The 15,376-nt window shown below is 42.9% G+C and overlaps 1 protein-coding gene across 2 annotated transcripts in view; it reads right to left on the reverse strand.

The window, feature by feature from the left end:
• Positions 1-1,187: 1,187 nt before the first annotated feature.
• TXNRD1 (thioredoxin reductase 1) overlaps positions 1,188-15,376 on the reverse strand; it is a 64,282-nt gene continuing 50,093 nt past the window's right edge. For both annotated transcript variants that reach the window (XM_006077212.4, XM_006077213.4), the window contains 3 exons: positions 12,487-12,582; positions 8,395-8,529; positions 1,188-3,056 (listed from right to left, as the gene is read on the reverse strand). In XM_006077212.4, the coding sequence (XP_006077274.1) occupies positions 2,994-3,056; positions 8,395-8,529; positions 12,487-12,582 (294 nt within the window). In that variant the 3' untranslated portion in view covers positions 1,188-2,993. The remainder of the gene's footprint in view (positions 3,057-8,394; positions 8,530-12,486; positions 12,583-15,376) is intronic.

A 15,376-nucleotide genomic window follows, 5' to 3' on the forward strand; every position in this document is an offset into this window, starting at 1 on the left:
TTGCTTTCACCTCTGTCTTCAAAGGTGACCTTCTCTATGGGGTCTACCTCCACCACCTTCATTAAGATTCCACTCCCCACGCCCTACAGACCTCTCCCCTTCCCTGTTTAGGTTTTTCTCCAGGGTACTTAACACTATCTGACATTCAATACAATTGATCTATTTAGTTATTTTTGCTTGTTTCCTTCTACATAATTTTTGACAAGGATTACTGATGTTTCTTGTTGACTGCTGAACTCTCCTGCCAAGAACAGTACCTGGTACCTAGTATCTGTGGAGGAGATGTACATTCACCCACCCTACCTGACCACACACACCTTCAGAGGTGAGATGTTTGTTTTGGTCCAAGTTCTCTAGATAAAGTGGACCAGTAGGGGATGAGTAGGCAGATAGATACAGGTAATAGATTCATTATAAAGAATTGGCTGGTACAAATACGTGTGTGCTAAGTGCCAAGCTGCTTCAGTCATGTCCCTTTGTGACCCGCTGAAAACCACACCCTGGATGTTGTTTCTTAGACCTTTTAAGGTGTTCTAAACCACAGTGCGGAGAAGGCAATGGCACCCCACTCCAGTACTCTTGCCTGGAAAATCCCATGGATGGATGAGCCTGGTGGGCTGCAGTCCATGGGGTCGCAAAGAGTCGGACACGACCGAGCGACTTCACTTTCACTTTTCACTTTCATGCATTGGAGCAGGAAATGGCAACCTACTCCAGTGTTCTTGCCTGGAGAATCCCAGGGACGGGGGAGCCTGGTGGGCCGCTGTCTATGGGGTCGCACAGAGTCAGACACGACTGAAGCGACTTAGCAGCAGCAGCAGCAGGCTCCTCTGTCCACGGGATTCTCCAGGCAAGAATACTGGAGTAGGTTGCCATGCCCTTTTCCAGGGGATCTTCCTGATCCAGAGATCGAATCTGGGTCTTCCACACTGCAGGTAGATTCTTTACTACTGAGCCACTGGGGAAGCCCCAAATATGGAGGCTGAGAAGTCTCACACGCTACCTACCATCTGCAAGGGGTCAACAAGACTAGAATATGAACCTCAGCACATCGACCAGGCCCGACAGTGCAGCATCAATGAAACTGAGCACCGAATTCTCAGCATCACCAACATGAGCCCTGAAGTCCATTCAGTTCTCAGGCAAACAAGCCCGGGACTACCATTCAGTAAGAAGGCACAACACAGTGGATATTAATACCTTTTAATGTTTCACATTGCTTTTTTTTCCTTCCAGAAGATTTATAACAAAAATACATGGAATTTAATGAGTTTCAATACACCAGGCGATTACAGAGACAAGTCTATAAAGTGGGATTCTTCTTGTGGGGGCAGAATATTCCATTCCACGAAGAAGACAGAATCACAACATGATTAGGCTTGATCACCCTGTACTGCCTATGCTCTAGTTTCAGAAATTGGCAGACTTGGAGGAGAAAATAAAAAATTAAAAAAATAATAAATAAAACCGAACACAGTCAGCTGCCTCAATTCCCCTCTCTTTTTCCTTTTTCCCTTCTCTCCACACAACCAGATGGGGTGGGGTGAGGCAGGGCCGTGGGAGGTCAGGGGCCCTGCTGACCGAATGCTGGGCAGACACCGAGTTCCCTGAGGTGATCGAGAAACGGACTTTGAATCAACCGCTCAGTGTTGTGGCTGAGAAACACACACAGAGGGAAGACCCCAAAAAGAGGGCTGGGGGGCTGCAAGAACTGCTGGTGGGAGGCCTGCCGGCCACAGCATGTTTAACATTCTACTTCTGCAGAGGGGACATGACCTAGATATAACGCACGGTCAGTAGCTGTAGCCGGAAATCTCTAACTGCAGGGTTAATACCTCTTTGTGATAATCCGAGTTGGAATGCTGGCAGAGCATGAACACTTCTGCCCAAATTCCACCAAGTACGGTCAACAGAAAAAGTCAAACCCACTTGGTTTTTAAATGAAAATCCTTCACATCCACCTGTGTTCAAAAATAATAAATTATGATATTAACAGCTTCCTTTTAAAAACAAAGCAATTACCACAAGAGTTAAATTTTCAAGTGTAGAGAGGCTTTTTTCCTATGAATGTAGTTCTCGAAGGGATAGATACCTAGCGCACATGAAAAATAAAGCTGTGGTATCTTGTGATTTCAGCTTAAAGCAAAAGCTACTCCCCAAAACAGTTTTAAACAAGCGCTAAATGTTTTCCATTGCAACAGATCTCAGCTCACTTAGACCAGCACACAACAGGGTAAATAAAGACATCTTTTGTTTTTCCCCATTTCAGGTGTACATCTGCCTCCATGATGAAGAATGTGGAAACCACATGGCACTACCAAGTCCTCTGCGGTGGAGACTCCTTCAGATAGGCTGGCCGGGCAGCCACTGCCTCTTCTAAACAGAACTAGAAACAATCACCAGTGGTGTGGCATGTGAGCAAACTGGCCAACCGTGCTTCCCTTGTTCTGGGAGGACGTGGGCCACAAGGCGGTCTCTCCCGGGACAAGCCTGGGAGCTTCCCCATGCTTTCCCGGTGATGAGTCGCTTGTATGTGCACACGGTAGCCATGACTTGCTTTTGGACCAAAATTGTTTGCTATCATCTCTAGTATCACTAACACCGAGGAGAAAAAGTGAAAAAAGAATCAACATTAGAAAGCTTGACGGTGAGCCTAAGAAAACCCACAAAGGAAAGGCCAAGAGAAAACTGCTTTGACGGTTCCATCACCACCCACCGCGAGGGGCTTGGGGCTGGTGACTTCATGGATGCATCGCTCCGATGCTCTGCCAAGAGCCAGTTTTCAGTCCATCACGGTAACCCCAATGCAATGCTGCCTGCCTTCCACGAATCACCTCCCACCCGTGAGATCCAAGGGGGCCTCGGGGAGTGTAAGCACGGGACACGCAGGTGCCAAACCCGAGAGCCTTTTGCAGCACTTCGCCTTGGACTTGGGCAAGAAACACATCCGTGGTTTGGAGTCTAGGCAGCAGCATCTACATTGGGGCTTAACCTCAGCAACCGGTCTGGAGGATGTTTCCCCCGGAGCGCTTGGTCACCGACAGAGTCGTGAACACCTGCAGGGGCGGAGACAACATGAGAGTTTCAGACACCGGGACGAAAGTTAGCAGAGGAGTTGAGATAACACCATATGTACAAAGGATGACTTGGCCGAGTACTTAAAATGTACACAACAGAGGGGTAATACAACCAAGGTAGGCATTTCACCAAGGTAAAGCAGAGAAAATGCAGGCTCTACCTAATAAAGCACTTATTAGCATGTGATTTATGAAGTGATTAAAACAATCTCTCTGGTTGCTTATTAATTCTCTAAAAGAAACACACCCGGAAATATTCTGGATACACAGAAAGGAATAAAGTGTAGTATTTCAAATACCCTTGTGCCCACCCAGCTCAGACAGCCTTATAATGTGGTTAGAACCCCGTGTGTGTCCCCCTTCCTGAGCTGATCCTCAGCTCTCTCCCTTTAGACACTCTTATCATGATCTCCTTCAGTCGACTACTCCCTTTCAGGCAGATTGAGTTGGCTGGAGAGATCCGTTGAGGCTGGGCCTCTCCAGCCACCGTCTCTCCTGAGCTCCACGACAGTAAGACCGGACCCACACCTCTTCAGACTTAACTCTGTCCAGCACTGACCCTCTGTCTTCCCTTAACCCAGCTTCTCCCGGTGGTTGGCATCACCACTACTTGGCTGCTCAGCCATGCGCTTGGAATTGATTCTTAATTCCTCTATTTCCACCACTGTTGATATATCATAAATTAGTAAGTCTTAGGTATCTTGCTTCTTTTCTGTCAAATCTGATCCTTCTTCTTGTTAACCCTACTGTGATATTTCTGTTTCCAAAACAAATGGTGCCTTCACCTCCCTGTGATGACCCTGTATGGACATATGTTATACATTCCTGCCCTACTGGACAGGGATGTCGGGGACAGGGGCTTGCTCTGGCCAAGGTGGGGAAGTGGAAAGCATCACTTGGGAACACAAGCCCTGAGCACCAAGGTGCTTTTCCTGCACCTCCTGTCTCTCTGCCATTAAGCCACAGTGGCCCCAGAAGAAGCTGCCCCGTCAGCTGGGTCCTGGAGTGACGACAGCATGGGAGCTGGGCTGCAGCTGATCCGTGATGATCTATCTCAAAGCCCCACAAGGCATACAGGCAAAAACAAAACCACACCCAAACTGACTATCCATGCTGCTCAGGCATGAAAACATAAAGTAATTTTGTGTTTAGCAATGTGGGAGACCTGGGTTCGATCCCTGGGTTGGGAAGATCCCCTGGAGAAGGGAAAGGCTACCCACTCCAGTATTCTGGCCTGGAGAATTCCATGGACCGTATAGTCCACAGAGTCACAAAGAGTTGGTAACGACTGAGCGACTTTCACTTCACTTCAGCAAGCCAGCGAGTGTCTCACTGAGACAAGAAGCCACGGCTGATTTGGGGGAGTCCCCAGTGGAATCAAGACTTATTGCCAGCATACCTGGACACCCTCTTTGGTCAGCTGCATCTTTGATTCTCAAGAAATATCTGGTTTCCTGATTTTTAATACAAAGAGGAAAGCACAAGAAATTGAGGCCGTTTTGACTTCTACAGGTCAAAGCAATAGGAATCAGCATCAAAAATACTTGTGAATAAGAGGGGAAAACACTTCTGTGTAAAGGAGGAACAATACTGAGAAAAATCCTTGTCTATTTAGCCTTAAAGCAGTGACAAAGCCTTTTTTTCCCCCTCTATGCCAATTTACCAGCAGCACTGCAAAAAAAGTCAGACCCAAGTAATAATGGCTAGTAAAACATTTAAAGTATAAACCCAGAAGAAAATGTGAGAACAATTCACATTCCCAAAAATAATAATTATAAGAAGTTCATCCTTATTAACAAAGATATGTGAAAAGGCTTGAAATAGTCCTTTTTTTTAAACTTATTACAGAAAAAGTTACACTGAATTTTGCAACATTTTCACGAGCATTCAAATTCAAAGCTGATGACACTATAAACTAGTACAACTCTTCTTTGAAGAGCAATATAACTCCTTTGTTTAAAAAAAAATGTGTGACTGTGGGTGAGAACAGCAAGATAATATGCATTAATGAAAATAGCTGTGTTCGGATGCTGGTATTACAGGCAATTTAAAATACCATCAAACATGCTCTCTTTCCAATTTTTTAAAGGAAGAAAAATAATGAGCAAGGGAATACATTAAAGCCAATTTCATGCTTGTGAATTTGCAAGCTTATGTTTTATTTCTCAGGAATTAATTTAGAAATAGAACTTGTAGGATGTGTGGATAAAAAACTAAACCCATCAAAAATGGAAAGAAATGAAGGGGGAAAGAAAGAGCTCTCATCTATTTCTCTTCTACTGGAAACATGTTCAAGACACGGGGAAGCCAAACCGCCATTGCTGGTTAGTCTATACGGAAAAAAACCAAACAGGGTCAATTCCTACACGGATCTTATACGCACAGACCTGATTTAGAATTGTCCTAAAAATATACTTGAAAAAAATGGCAGAGGCAGCTTCTTGATCCCAGGACAAAGAACACGCTCACAAAAGGGTAAATCAACACTACGGGAGGCATGTACGTCTCGTACCCAGCCAACCCCTCCGAGCCTCACAAGATCCCTCCACCCCACTCACTGCAGACTGTGATTATGTTGACTATTAATGAAACAAAACTTTTGATGTTTGGCACTAAAGTTCATTTAAGATATTGCACAGGTCTTGTCTCTGATGCTCCTTCTTCTTAAGCCATTATTTTTTCTCTATAGATAAACTTAATTAGTTGACATTGCTACTCAAAATCACATGTGATCAGTTTCCTCTTCAATTATTACTGCTCAGATGTCCAGGATAAATAACCAACACACCAGCCTCAAACTGAATAATGCTCATGTGTCACTGACTCCTCAGGCCTTGAGAGTCCCTCTCTCACCGACACCAAGGGGCTCTCAGTCAAAACACCAGTCGTCTCTCCTCCTCCCACAGTGACTCCGGAAGGAAATCCTGTGCAAACTATTTCCTTCCAAAAAAGCAAAGCCTCCACCGAGGAATGTGTCAACTCCTGTAGGCAACTACTTTGGAGCCAAAGGTTGTGCAATCACCCAGGTTCTTTTATAGAAATGGTACAAACCACCCACAGCTGTGTGGCACTGCGACAGCAGTCCTGAGGGCCTTCAGGTCCCGGAGTAAACCATGATCTCTGCCACACAGGGTTCTCGTACTTGGTGCTCCCTCGGACTGAATGACACAAATGCATTCTTCTCCTCTTGTGCGAGAACTGCCCCCCAACCCTCCTGCCCCAAACGCCACTGTGCACTTGTCCTGAGCCTGGGACCCACCACCCAGATGTGTGCCCGGCCCTTCCCTCACCCGCCTCGCTGCTCTGACTCAAACCCCTGCTGCTCCCCAGCACCCAGCACGGAGCTAGGCACACAGCTGCACAACAAATGCACTCAGAGGGAGACAATGGCAGCCAGTTTTTTAATCTCATTAATCAGTTGCCACCATGGAAAAGCCCTATGAACAAAGTGAATGTTCACCTCTGAGCTTCAAAGTTATAAAAGAAACAACAAATGGAGATGCACAGCGGCAAATGCTTCAGGAGGGTTTCCAGCATGCCAGGCGCACTGCGGGGACAGGCCTCTGGCTGACCTCTCCGTGGGCCTGGACTTCATGGGGTCGCCTGTCTTCTCCACTGCACCTCTCTGCCCAGCTGGCAGAAAGCCCGCAGACAGTGCCGCGTGCTGCCACTGGGTCATGTCACAACACGACACGACACGACCAAGGGAGGCAGCAGGAGCCACGCTCATGTCAGCCTTTTAACCAGTCTGTTGAGAATCAAATTCAGATTAAAAAACTAGACACTCGCATAACCAAGTTGGGAAGGGATGTCTTTATCCCAGTTGAGGATGACTGTTGTTTTAAAGTATCCTAGACTTTTAACCATACCCACCGTCGTGGATTGAATAAAGTCCTCCAGAAAGAGCAGCTCAAGTCCTAGGCCCAGTGCCCGTGAACATTGTGACTCTGGTTGGAAACAGGGTCTTTGCAGATGTAACCAAGTGAAAACGAAACCATGCTGGATCAGCAGGCCCTAATCTATGACCTTACAGTAGAAGGGAAATGTGGACCCAGACACGCAGCAGGTAAGGCCACATGAAGCCAGAGGCAGAGGCTGTAAAGGAAGGCCTCGTGTCCAGAGGCCCTGGACGGAGCATGGCCCTGCTTTCAGACTCTGGCCTCCAGCACTCTTAGAGAAGACATTCCTGTTGTTTCTAAATGCCTAAGTTGCAATAGTGTGTTATGTCAACCCCAAGAAACTAACATACTATTTTTGAAAAAGAATGACACTAACTGGCTCCTCTCCTTCCCTAGACAGTCTTAGTCATGACACTGAATAAAAGATACACTGCACAATCTTCAAGAGCTTTTAAAAATCTATTCTCTTTTCAATTTTTATGTATCATTTTTGAAATTCAGTTTTACTTCACAAAAACGAGTTTTCAAAAACAAAACAACAATAAATAAAATCCACAACCAAACAACATATACAAAGTTTTCTGTGAATAATGACCTGGTCACTAAACAGGTGCACAGTATAGAGGAAGGCACTCAGGGAAAAGACAGAGCAAGAGGAAACAAGAACACCCTTCCAGGCTGCACTGCTCAGCTCTGTTCCTGAGCCTCTCGACGCGTAACTCCCCCGGCCTCCGGGCTCTCCAGTGTAGACGCGTGCCCGGTCTACAAGCCCTACCTAGTGGTAGCACGGTAAGTAAGTAGCTCGGGGATGAGCACTGACAGGTGTGGAGAAACATGACACCCGGAGGCCCCACTGGGAAATCTCCAGTTCTCCTGTCATTGGCTTATCTTTCTTTCACAAGCTTCTCTTTCTCATCCTTTGACACTGAAAGCTAACGAGGGAGACAACATCATTAGCCTCCAGGTAGCTCAGGGATAACTAGGATTGATGCTCTTTTTGAGTATGAATGTCATCATCAGCTGATTGCCATGAAAATAATTTATGACACATGATAAATAAACGATTTGAAGCATATCCGTATAAATCACTCTCACCATTTTTACTATTCAGCACCACGACAGTACTATCTAGTGGGCTTTCCAGGTGGTGCAGTGGTAAAGAATCCACCTGCCAATGTAGGAGACACAAGAGGCTCGGGTTTGATCCCTGGATCGGGAAGATCCCCTACAGTAGGAAACGGTAACCCACTCCAGTATTCTTGCCTGGAGGATCCCACTGTCAGAGAAGCCTGGTGGGCTACAGCCGATGGGGGTCACAAAGAGTCAGACATGACTGACACACATGGACAGACACCATCTAGCCTTAATTGAAAGTGTGGAGAAAAAATAATAATAAAAAAGAAAGTGTGGAGACACACCTCTGCGCAAACGGGGTGGATTCCGATGGTGCTGTCCAGCTGGTCTTTGGTCAGCCCACATTTGAGTGCCGCTGCGAAGCCCTGGGTCACTTCTCCAGCATTTGGACCCAGTACGTGGAAGCCCACAACACGTTCCTAAGATACAAAAGAGTGATACAATTATGTAGAATTTTCCCTCCTTAACAGCCTGGAATATTTTTCCAGTCTAATCGAAAAAAAAAAAAACCATTTAGAAATACTGATGCTTGCTGCTGAAAGCTGTGTAGGCTGAAGGTACTGCAACACGGGCTAATACAGAACTGTGGTCACATTAAGCAAGAAGGAAGAGAAAGAACCAGCCACTGGTGATGATGAGGAAAAACACTTTGGAAAAGCAAAAATGTGTGCAACCCCGTAAGCACCAAAATGTTCTGGAAAGTGTTTTCAAAGGGCTGTTCAGTGGTGCCCTCATCTCTATCAGGTTGTCTCAAAGCTCCAGGTAAACTACCTGTGGGAGCTGAAACATTTAATAGCAGCCATTCAAATTAAAAAACCATTTAAACTGAAGTTTTGGGAGTAGACAGAAGAATCTGAGAGCCTTCCAATGTGAAAACATTTTTGAAAGCAAGAGAAAAATATTTGGCAATTCTAAAATACCTGTGTGGGAATCATTTTGGATAAATGCTAAATCCAAACTCAGGCTACCCCTGCCAAGAGCAGGGAAACATGTTGTATTCTACTGTGCAGACTTTCCGAGCTCTGGGCTGGCCCACCCAATCCAACCCTCTTGTAACAGACGAGGCAGCTCAGGCAGTGAGGCGCAGAGCCTTATCTGATGTTCAATGGCTCCCTGAAAACAGTCAGGAAGGGCCTTCTGTATGTAATCCACTTCATGTTAGACTCTTGCTTTATTCATTTTGGCAATAGGGGTTGTGCATATGGATAAACAAAGCACAAGACTTAAATGCAATAATACGGACAGATCTCAAAAAGTGAGATTAAAAAGGAAAAGGTACAGGCTTCTATTTAGCTGAGGATACCACCTTTCTATAAACCATGATGTATGATGTTTACAGGACATAATAGGCAGCAAATATATAAAAGTATGAACAGTGAGACAGCTCAACGTGAGGAGAGTGCGGTCTCTGGGGCAGGGAAGGAATGGGGGTGGAGGACCAAGAAGGAATGTGAAAGACGATTAGGCTAGAGGTTAACAGCATGGATTCTAGTTGCCTTGGACTGAATTCCAGCTCCTAGCACAATTAACTTCCACACTTCAGCTTCCTTGTCTATAAAATGGGGATAACAATAGCATAGTACTTCACAGGATTATACAAGGATTAAATAAGTTAGTACATGTAGACCATTAAGTAATGGCTGGCACATTTTATATGTTCAATAAGTAAATATAGCCTATTATAAACTGTGAGCTTCCCTGGTGGCTCACGGGTAAAGAATCGGCCTGCCAAGGCAGGAGATCAGCGTTTGATCCCTGGGTGGGGAAGCCCCCCTGGAGGAGGAAATGGCAACCCATTCCAATATTCTTGCCTGAAAAATTCCATGGACAGAGGAGCCTGGTGGGCTATACTCCATGGGGTCACAAAGAGTAGGACACGACTGGGCACCTATGTGTTATAAACTGCCTCTATGACACAAATGTCTGTCTTTCATAAGAGAAGCTCTGGGCAAAATACACCAACATGTTAATAGTCAGAGTCTGCAGTAGGTACTTGCCCTATTCCTTTCAGCAAATTTCAAATACACTGTGTATAAAAAGGATAGCATACAAAAAGAATAAAAGCCTAGCAAGCAAGTACTATTTAAAACCAAGCACATTCAGTCACTGTGAAGTAACCAAACTCAAAATGAATACAGCCTGCCCCAAGGATGGTCAAAAACCAGAAGCAAGCTTTTATATAGGATGGCTTATGACAAAAGAGCAATAACAAGTATTCATCTCTTGTAATATTGTCTTTTTTATGAAAATAATTGACAGCAATACCATCCAACAAAACCATCCTCAGTTATTTTAATTAAAATGAGTTTTCACTGGTAGTGTACATATTATATAAAAAAATGCCATTTGAACAAATGACACAGCAGTAAAAGAAAAAAAAAAAAAGAGAACTGGGTACAGTTAAAATAGATTTGCTTGATATAAAGGAAACTTTTGAGGTTTCACTGACTGCTGTATGCAAATAAAGTATCTCCTACTAGACATCAGACTGCTAGCAGGAACTCGTGACATTCTCTCCTTTTGTCCGTAGCAGCATGGTATCTAATGCATACTCATACAAATAACTTTATTAAAATTACTTCTAAACAGACAAAACTCTACATAAAACTGTTCTCTATGTCAATTCTGTATAGCTTGCTAGAGGTAATCCTAGTATGTCTATTTATTAAATGCATCTATTGATGACCTTTTTTGTAGTGAATCCAGGTTTTCCTAGAACCCTGCGCTCTGCAAAAAAGCAATCTGCAACTGTGCTACTGTGTAAAGCAGTAGTTACTGAACCAATACATCATTTCCTCTCCGACTCTGTGCGACCCCATAGACAGCAGCCCACCAGGCTCCCCCGTCCCTGGGATTCTCCAGGAAAGAACACTGGAGTGGGTTGCCATTTCCTTCTCCAATGCATGAAAGTGAAAAGTGAAAGTGAAGTTGTTCAGTCATGTCCAACCCTCAGCGACCCCATGGACTGCAGCTTTCCAGGCCCCTCCGTCCATGGGATTTTCCAGGCAAGAGTACTGACTGGAGTGGGGTGCCATTGCCTTCTCCAAATATACCACTTAATTATACTCAAATCCAAAAATGGAAAAAATGAATTCATTAGGCTATTAACATATGGATTCTTTTAGTTGTTTATATTTTTATTGGGGATACTTTTTGAAAACTAAGATCTCAACTAAGTTAAAAATATACCAATTCTTGTTAAGATTCAACCCACAAAGGTAAGAGAGACCAAGAGGTACAGACTTCCAGTTACAAAATAAACAAGTCACTATACAGTCATGTACAGTGTGGGGAATACAGTCAAACTAGAGTTATCATGGTGATCATTTGAAATGTACAGAAATATCAAATAATCAAACCTTTATGTTCTATACCAGGAACTAACACAGTGCTGTGAGAGTCATTAATACTTTGAAAAAGAGATCAGACTTGTGGTTACCAGAGGTAGGGGATGCGGGAAGGGAGAAATGGATCAAGCTAGTCGAAAGGTACAAAATTCCAATTATAAGACTAAATAAGCACTCGGGGTATAATGTATGTGTATGTGTGCTCAGTCGTGTCCAATTCTTGCCACTCCGTGGGCTGTACAGCCCACCAGGCTCCTCCATCCATGGGATTTCCCAGGCAAGAATACTGGAGTGCGTTACCATTTCTTTCTCCAGGGGATCTTCCTGACCCAGGGATCAAACTCACATCTGCAATGGCAGACGGATTCTTTACCACTGAGCCACCTGGGAAGCCCCAGCGGTGTAATGTATAGCAGGATAAATATAACTAACATTGCTGCCAGTTAGATATGAAAGTTGTTAAGAGAGTAAATCCTGAGTTCTCATCACACACACGGAACACTTACAGAGCATGTGCACAGACATACACTTGTCCCGGGTGACAATACAGAAAATGGGGGCAGTAGTCAGAAAGTCTGAAAACCAATGCCTTCATCCCTTTGTAGGTATGGAAACAAAGCCTGTGAGGTCAGGGGCTTTATCCTTAGGTCTTTGTTACTAGTTGTTACACAAAGCAGCAAGCAATGAAATCTTAAATCAGAACCCAATCAAGAGTTCCCCCATTCCAGCTTTCTCACTAGTGCTGGCTGCTTAGCATATGAACTTGGGTTACTCCTTTCCTGTTCTGTCATTATTTTTAGATAGTCAATGGCTTCACTGGTTCTGACTGCCTGCCCACAACACATTCAAGCAGAGGGGAGTCAGGCCGTGTCATCATGGGCCTCACCCTAGTAACGTCCACACAGCTGGGGAGACTCACAGGTGAAATACGAAAAGAATGCAATGTGTGTCATCACGTGGTCAAAACAGAGCTGCATAGTAAAAATAAAATGAAATCAGTAGAAAGGAGTAAATATGAATAGCACTTACATTGTCTTTGATATTGCAGACTACTTTTGCGTAACATTTGTTGTTATCCCTTGATGGAATCGTCCATTCCAATGGCCAAAAGTAACTATGGTAAACCTGGGAAGACAGAAGCACAATTTAGACCCATCGTATCAAGATGTAACCTCAGATATGCAGATGACACCACCCTTATGGCAGAAAGTGAAGAGGAACTAAAAAGCCTCTTGATGAAAGTGAAAGAGGAGAGTGAAAAAGTTGGCTTAAAGCTCAACATTCAGAAAACGAAGATCATGGCATCCGGTCCCATCACTTCATGGGAAATAGATGGGGAAACAGTGGAAACAGTGTCAGACTTTATTTTTTGGGGCTCCAAAATCACTACAGATGGTGACTGCCGCCATGAAATTAAAAGAGGCTTATTCCTTGGAAGGAAAGTTATGACCAACCTAGATAGCATATTCAAAAGCAGAGACATTACTTTGCCAACGAAGGTTCGTCTAGTCAAGGCTATGGTTTTTCCTGTGGTCATGTATGGATGTGAGAGTTGGACTGTGAAGAAGGCTGAGCATCGAAGAATTGGTGCTTTTGAACTGTGGTGTTGGAGAAGACTCTTGAGAGTCCCTTGGACTGCAAGGAGATCCAACCAGTCCATTCTGAAGGACATCAGCCCTGGGATTTCTTTGGAAGGAATGATACTAAAGCTGAAACTCCAGTACTTTGGCCACCTCATGCGAAGAGTTGACTCATTGGAAAAGACTCTGATGCTGGGAGGGATTGGGAGCAGGAGGAAAAGGGGACGACAGAGGATGAGATGGCTGGATGGCATCACTGACTAGATGGACGTGAGTCTGAGTGAACTCCAGGAGTTGGTGATGGACAGGGAGGCCTGGCGTGCTGTGATTCATGGGGTCGCAAAGAGTCAGACATGACTGAGCGACTGATCTGATCTGATCAAGAAGTACGTCTGTCAAACACTAGTTGTGGTGTGAAGACACTGGATGCTCTTTAATATTTAATAATTAGACTTTTATTAAACAAAACAATTCATGGAACATATAAGAACCTGGTCAGAAGGTAAATAACTTTAAACTCATAGTTGACAACTCTTTTGCCAGAATCTCATCCCTTAATTATACTTCAGCCTGCAATGAATCAACCTTATGTAACAACAACAAAGTTCAAGCAAATGAGAGAAAGAAGCCATGTAATTACTTTCCGTCTTGCATTAAAAAAAAAGAAACCAACGCTATCTTGTTACCTCAAAAGAATGACAACTTTGGGCAAGAAACAAGTATGGTGCCAGGAACAATTATAGCAATTATCTAGTTCTCTTACTTAATATTTCCAAAGACATCTCCTTCTCTGAAATTATCCACCAAAAGTACCAGAGGAGGGAAGGAAGGAGGGAGAGATGACAGATGAAAGGACACAGACATCCTTACTGACATTTCATAAACTTAAGTCTTGGATGACTAATAGGATTTTTTCTCCTTCAACTGCTAGCCTCATTTCAAAACATACAATGTTGGTAGGATATTTTAAAAACACACGATTATCTAAACATTATATAACATTCTTTTATCTTGTAATATGATGTAAATTTTTTGATAAATGTGGGTTACAAAACTGAATGTATAGTATCATAGTATCACGACAATTACACAGGGGAAAAAATGATTTTAAAAACTACTAACAACAGCTGTGTTATCAACTTAAGTCTATGAGGGATTGTTTCCTATTTCCTTTGTATTTTTTAAGATTTCTTCAACTCAAATGCCTTGCCTTTATAATGAAAAATGCAAATTCTAATCAAACAAATACAAAAAAATTATCTGAAAAAATATAGAATATTAAGAATCTTAAAATTTAAGTTATATTTTGATAGCAATATATACTCAGAAAATAATCAGAGATAGAGACAATGAGTAACAAAGATGTTCATCATTCTATTCATAATAGTGAAAAATTAATCTAATAAAATGGCTTAAAAAATTACTATATAGTAGCACCCTTGAAAGGAAATATTGCCAAAGTAATTTTTTAAAATGGTGCTTTTAGAGGGAAATGCTTGTGATCTAACACTAATTGTCAAGTACAACAGAAAATTGCATCTAACTTAATCACACTTTAAAAATTAAGCTATGTACACCAACACAAAATTATACATATATAAAATAGATACTTAGACTAGAATATGCAAAAATATTAATAGCAGTTATCTTTTCATGAATTAAAATTTCCTTTTTTAATATTTTGAAAATTTCCTATGAGGGTATACTATTCTTATAACCAGAAAAAAATGCTAATAATGTGTTACTGATAGATCAATATTACATGTTATTACTAAAATATAGAATAAAAGAAGTTGTTGAGAAATTTAAAATAGACTTTCATATTACAAAATGTACTCTGATTCACAAATCTGGTCTTTTAGGTTTTACTGCAAACTTTTTTTCCCAAATGATTTAAACAGTAGACCCTTTGTGTGGCATTATTTGTGTATATAAAAGTAGTTTACTTCATGTGCAGTTTCCTTGACATTGGTGGTAGTTTAGTAGCTAAGTCGTGCCTGACTGTAGTGACCCCATAAACTAGCCCACCAGGCTCCTCATCCATGGGATTTCCCAGGCAAGAATACTAGAGTGGGTTGCCATTTCCTTCTCCAGGGGATCTTCCTGGCCTAGGAATTGAACCTGGGTCTCCTGTACTGCAAGCAGATTCTTTACCAACTGAGCTATGAGGGAATCCCTTCCTTGACTACATATAGGATAAAAAGTGACTGGCAACATTAGCTATAAATTAAAGGGTAATGGTAGGGGAAAAAAAGCTAATAGAACAGTAGAAATGTAGGTACTTTTTAGTTTTTTTCCCTGTATTTTTTTAACCATATCAATAATAAAAAGAAACCAGT

Source organism: Bubalus bubalis, chromosome 4, assembly GCF_019923935.1.
Source record: "Bubalus bubalis isolate 160015118507 breed Murrah chromosome 4, NDDB_SH_1, whole genome shotgun sequence".
In the NCBI taxonomy this organism is placed as follows: Eukaryota; Metazoa; Chordata; class Mammalia; order Artiodactyla; family Bovidae; genus Bubalus; species Bubalus bubalis.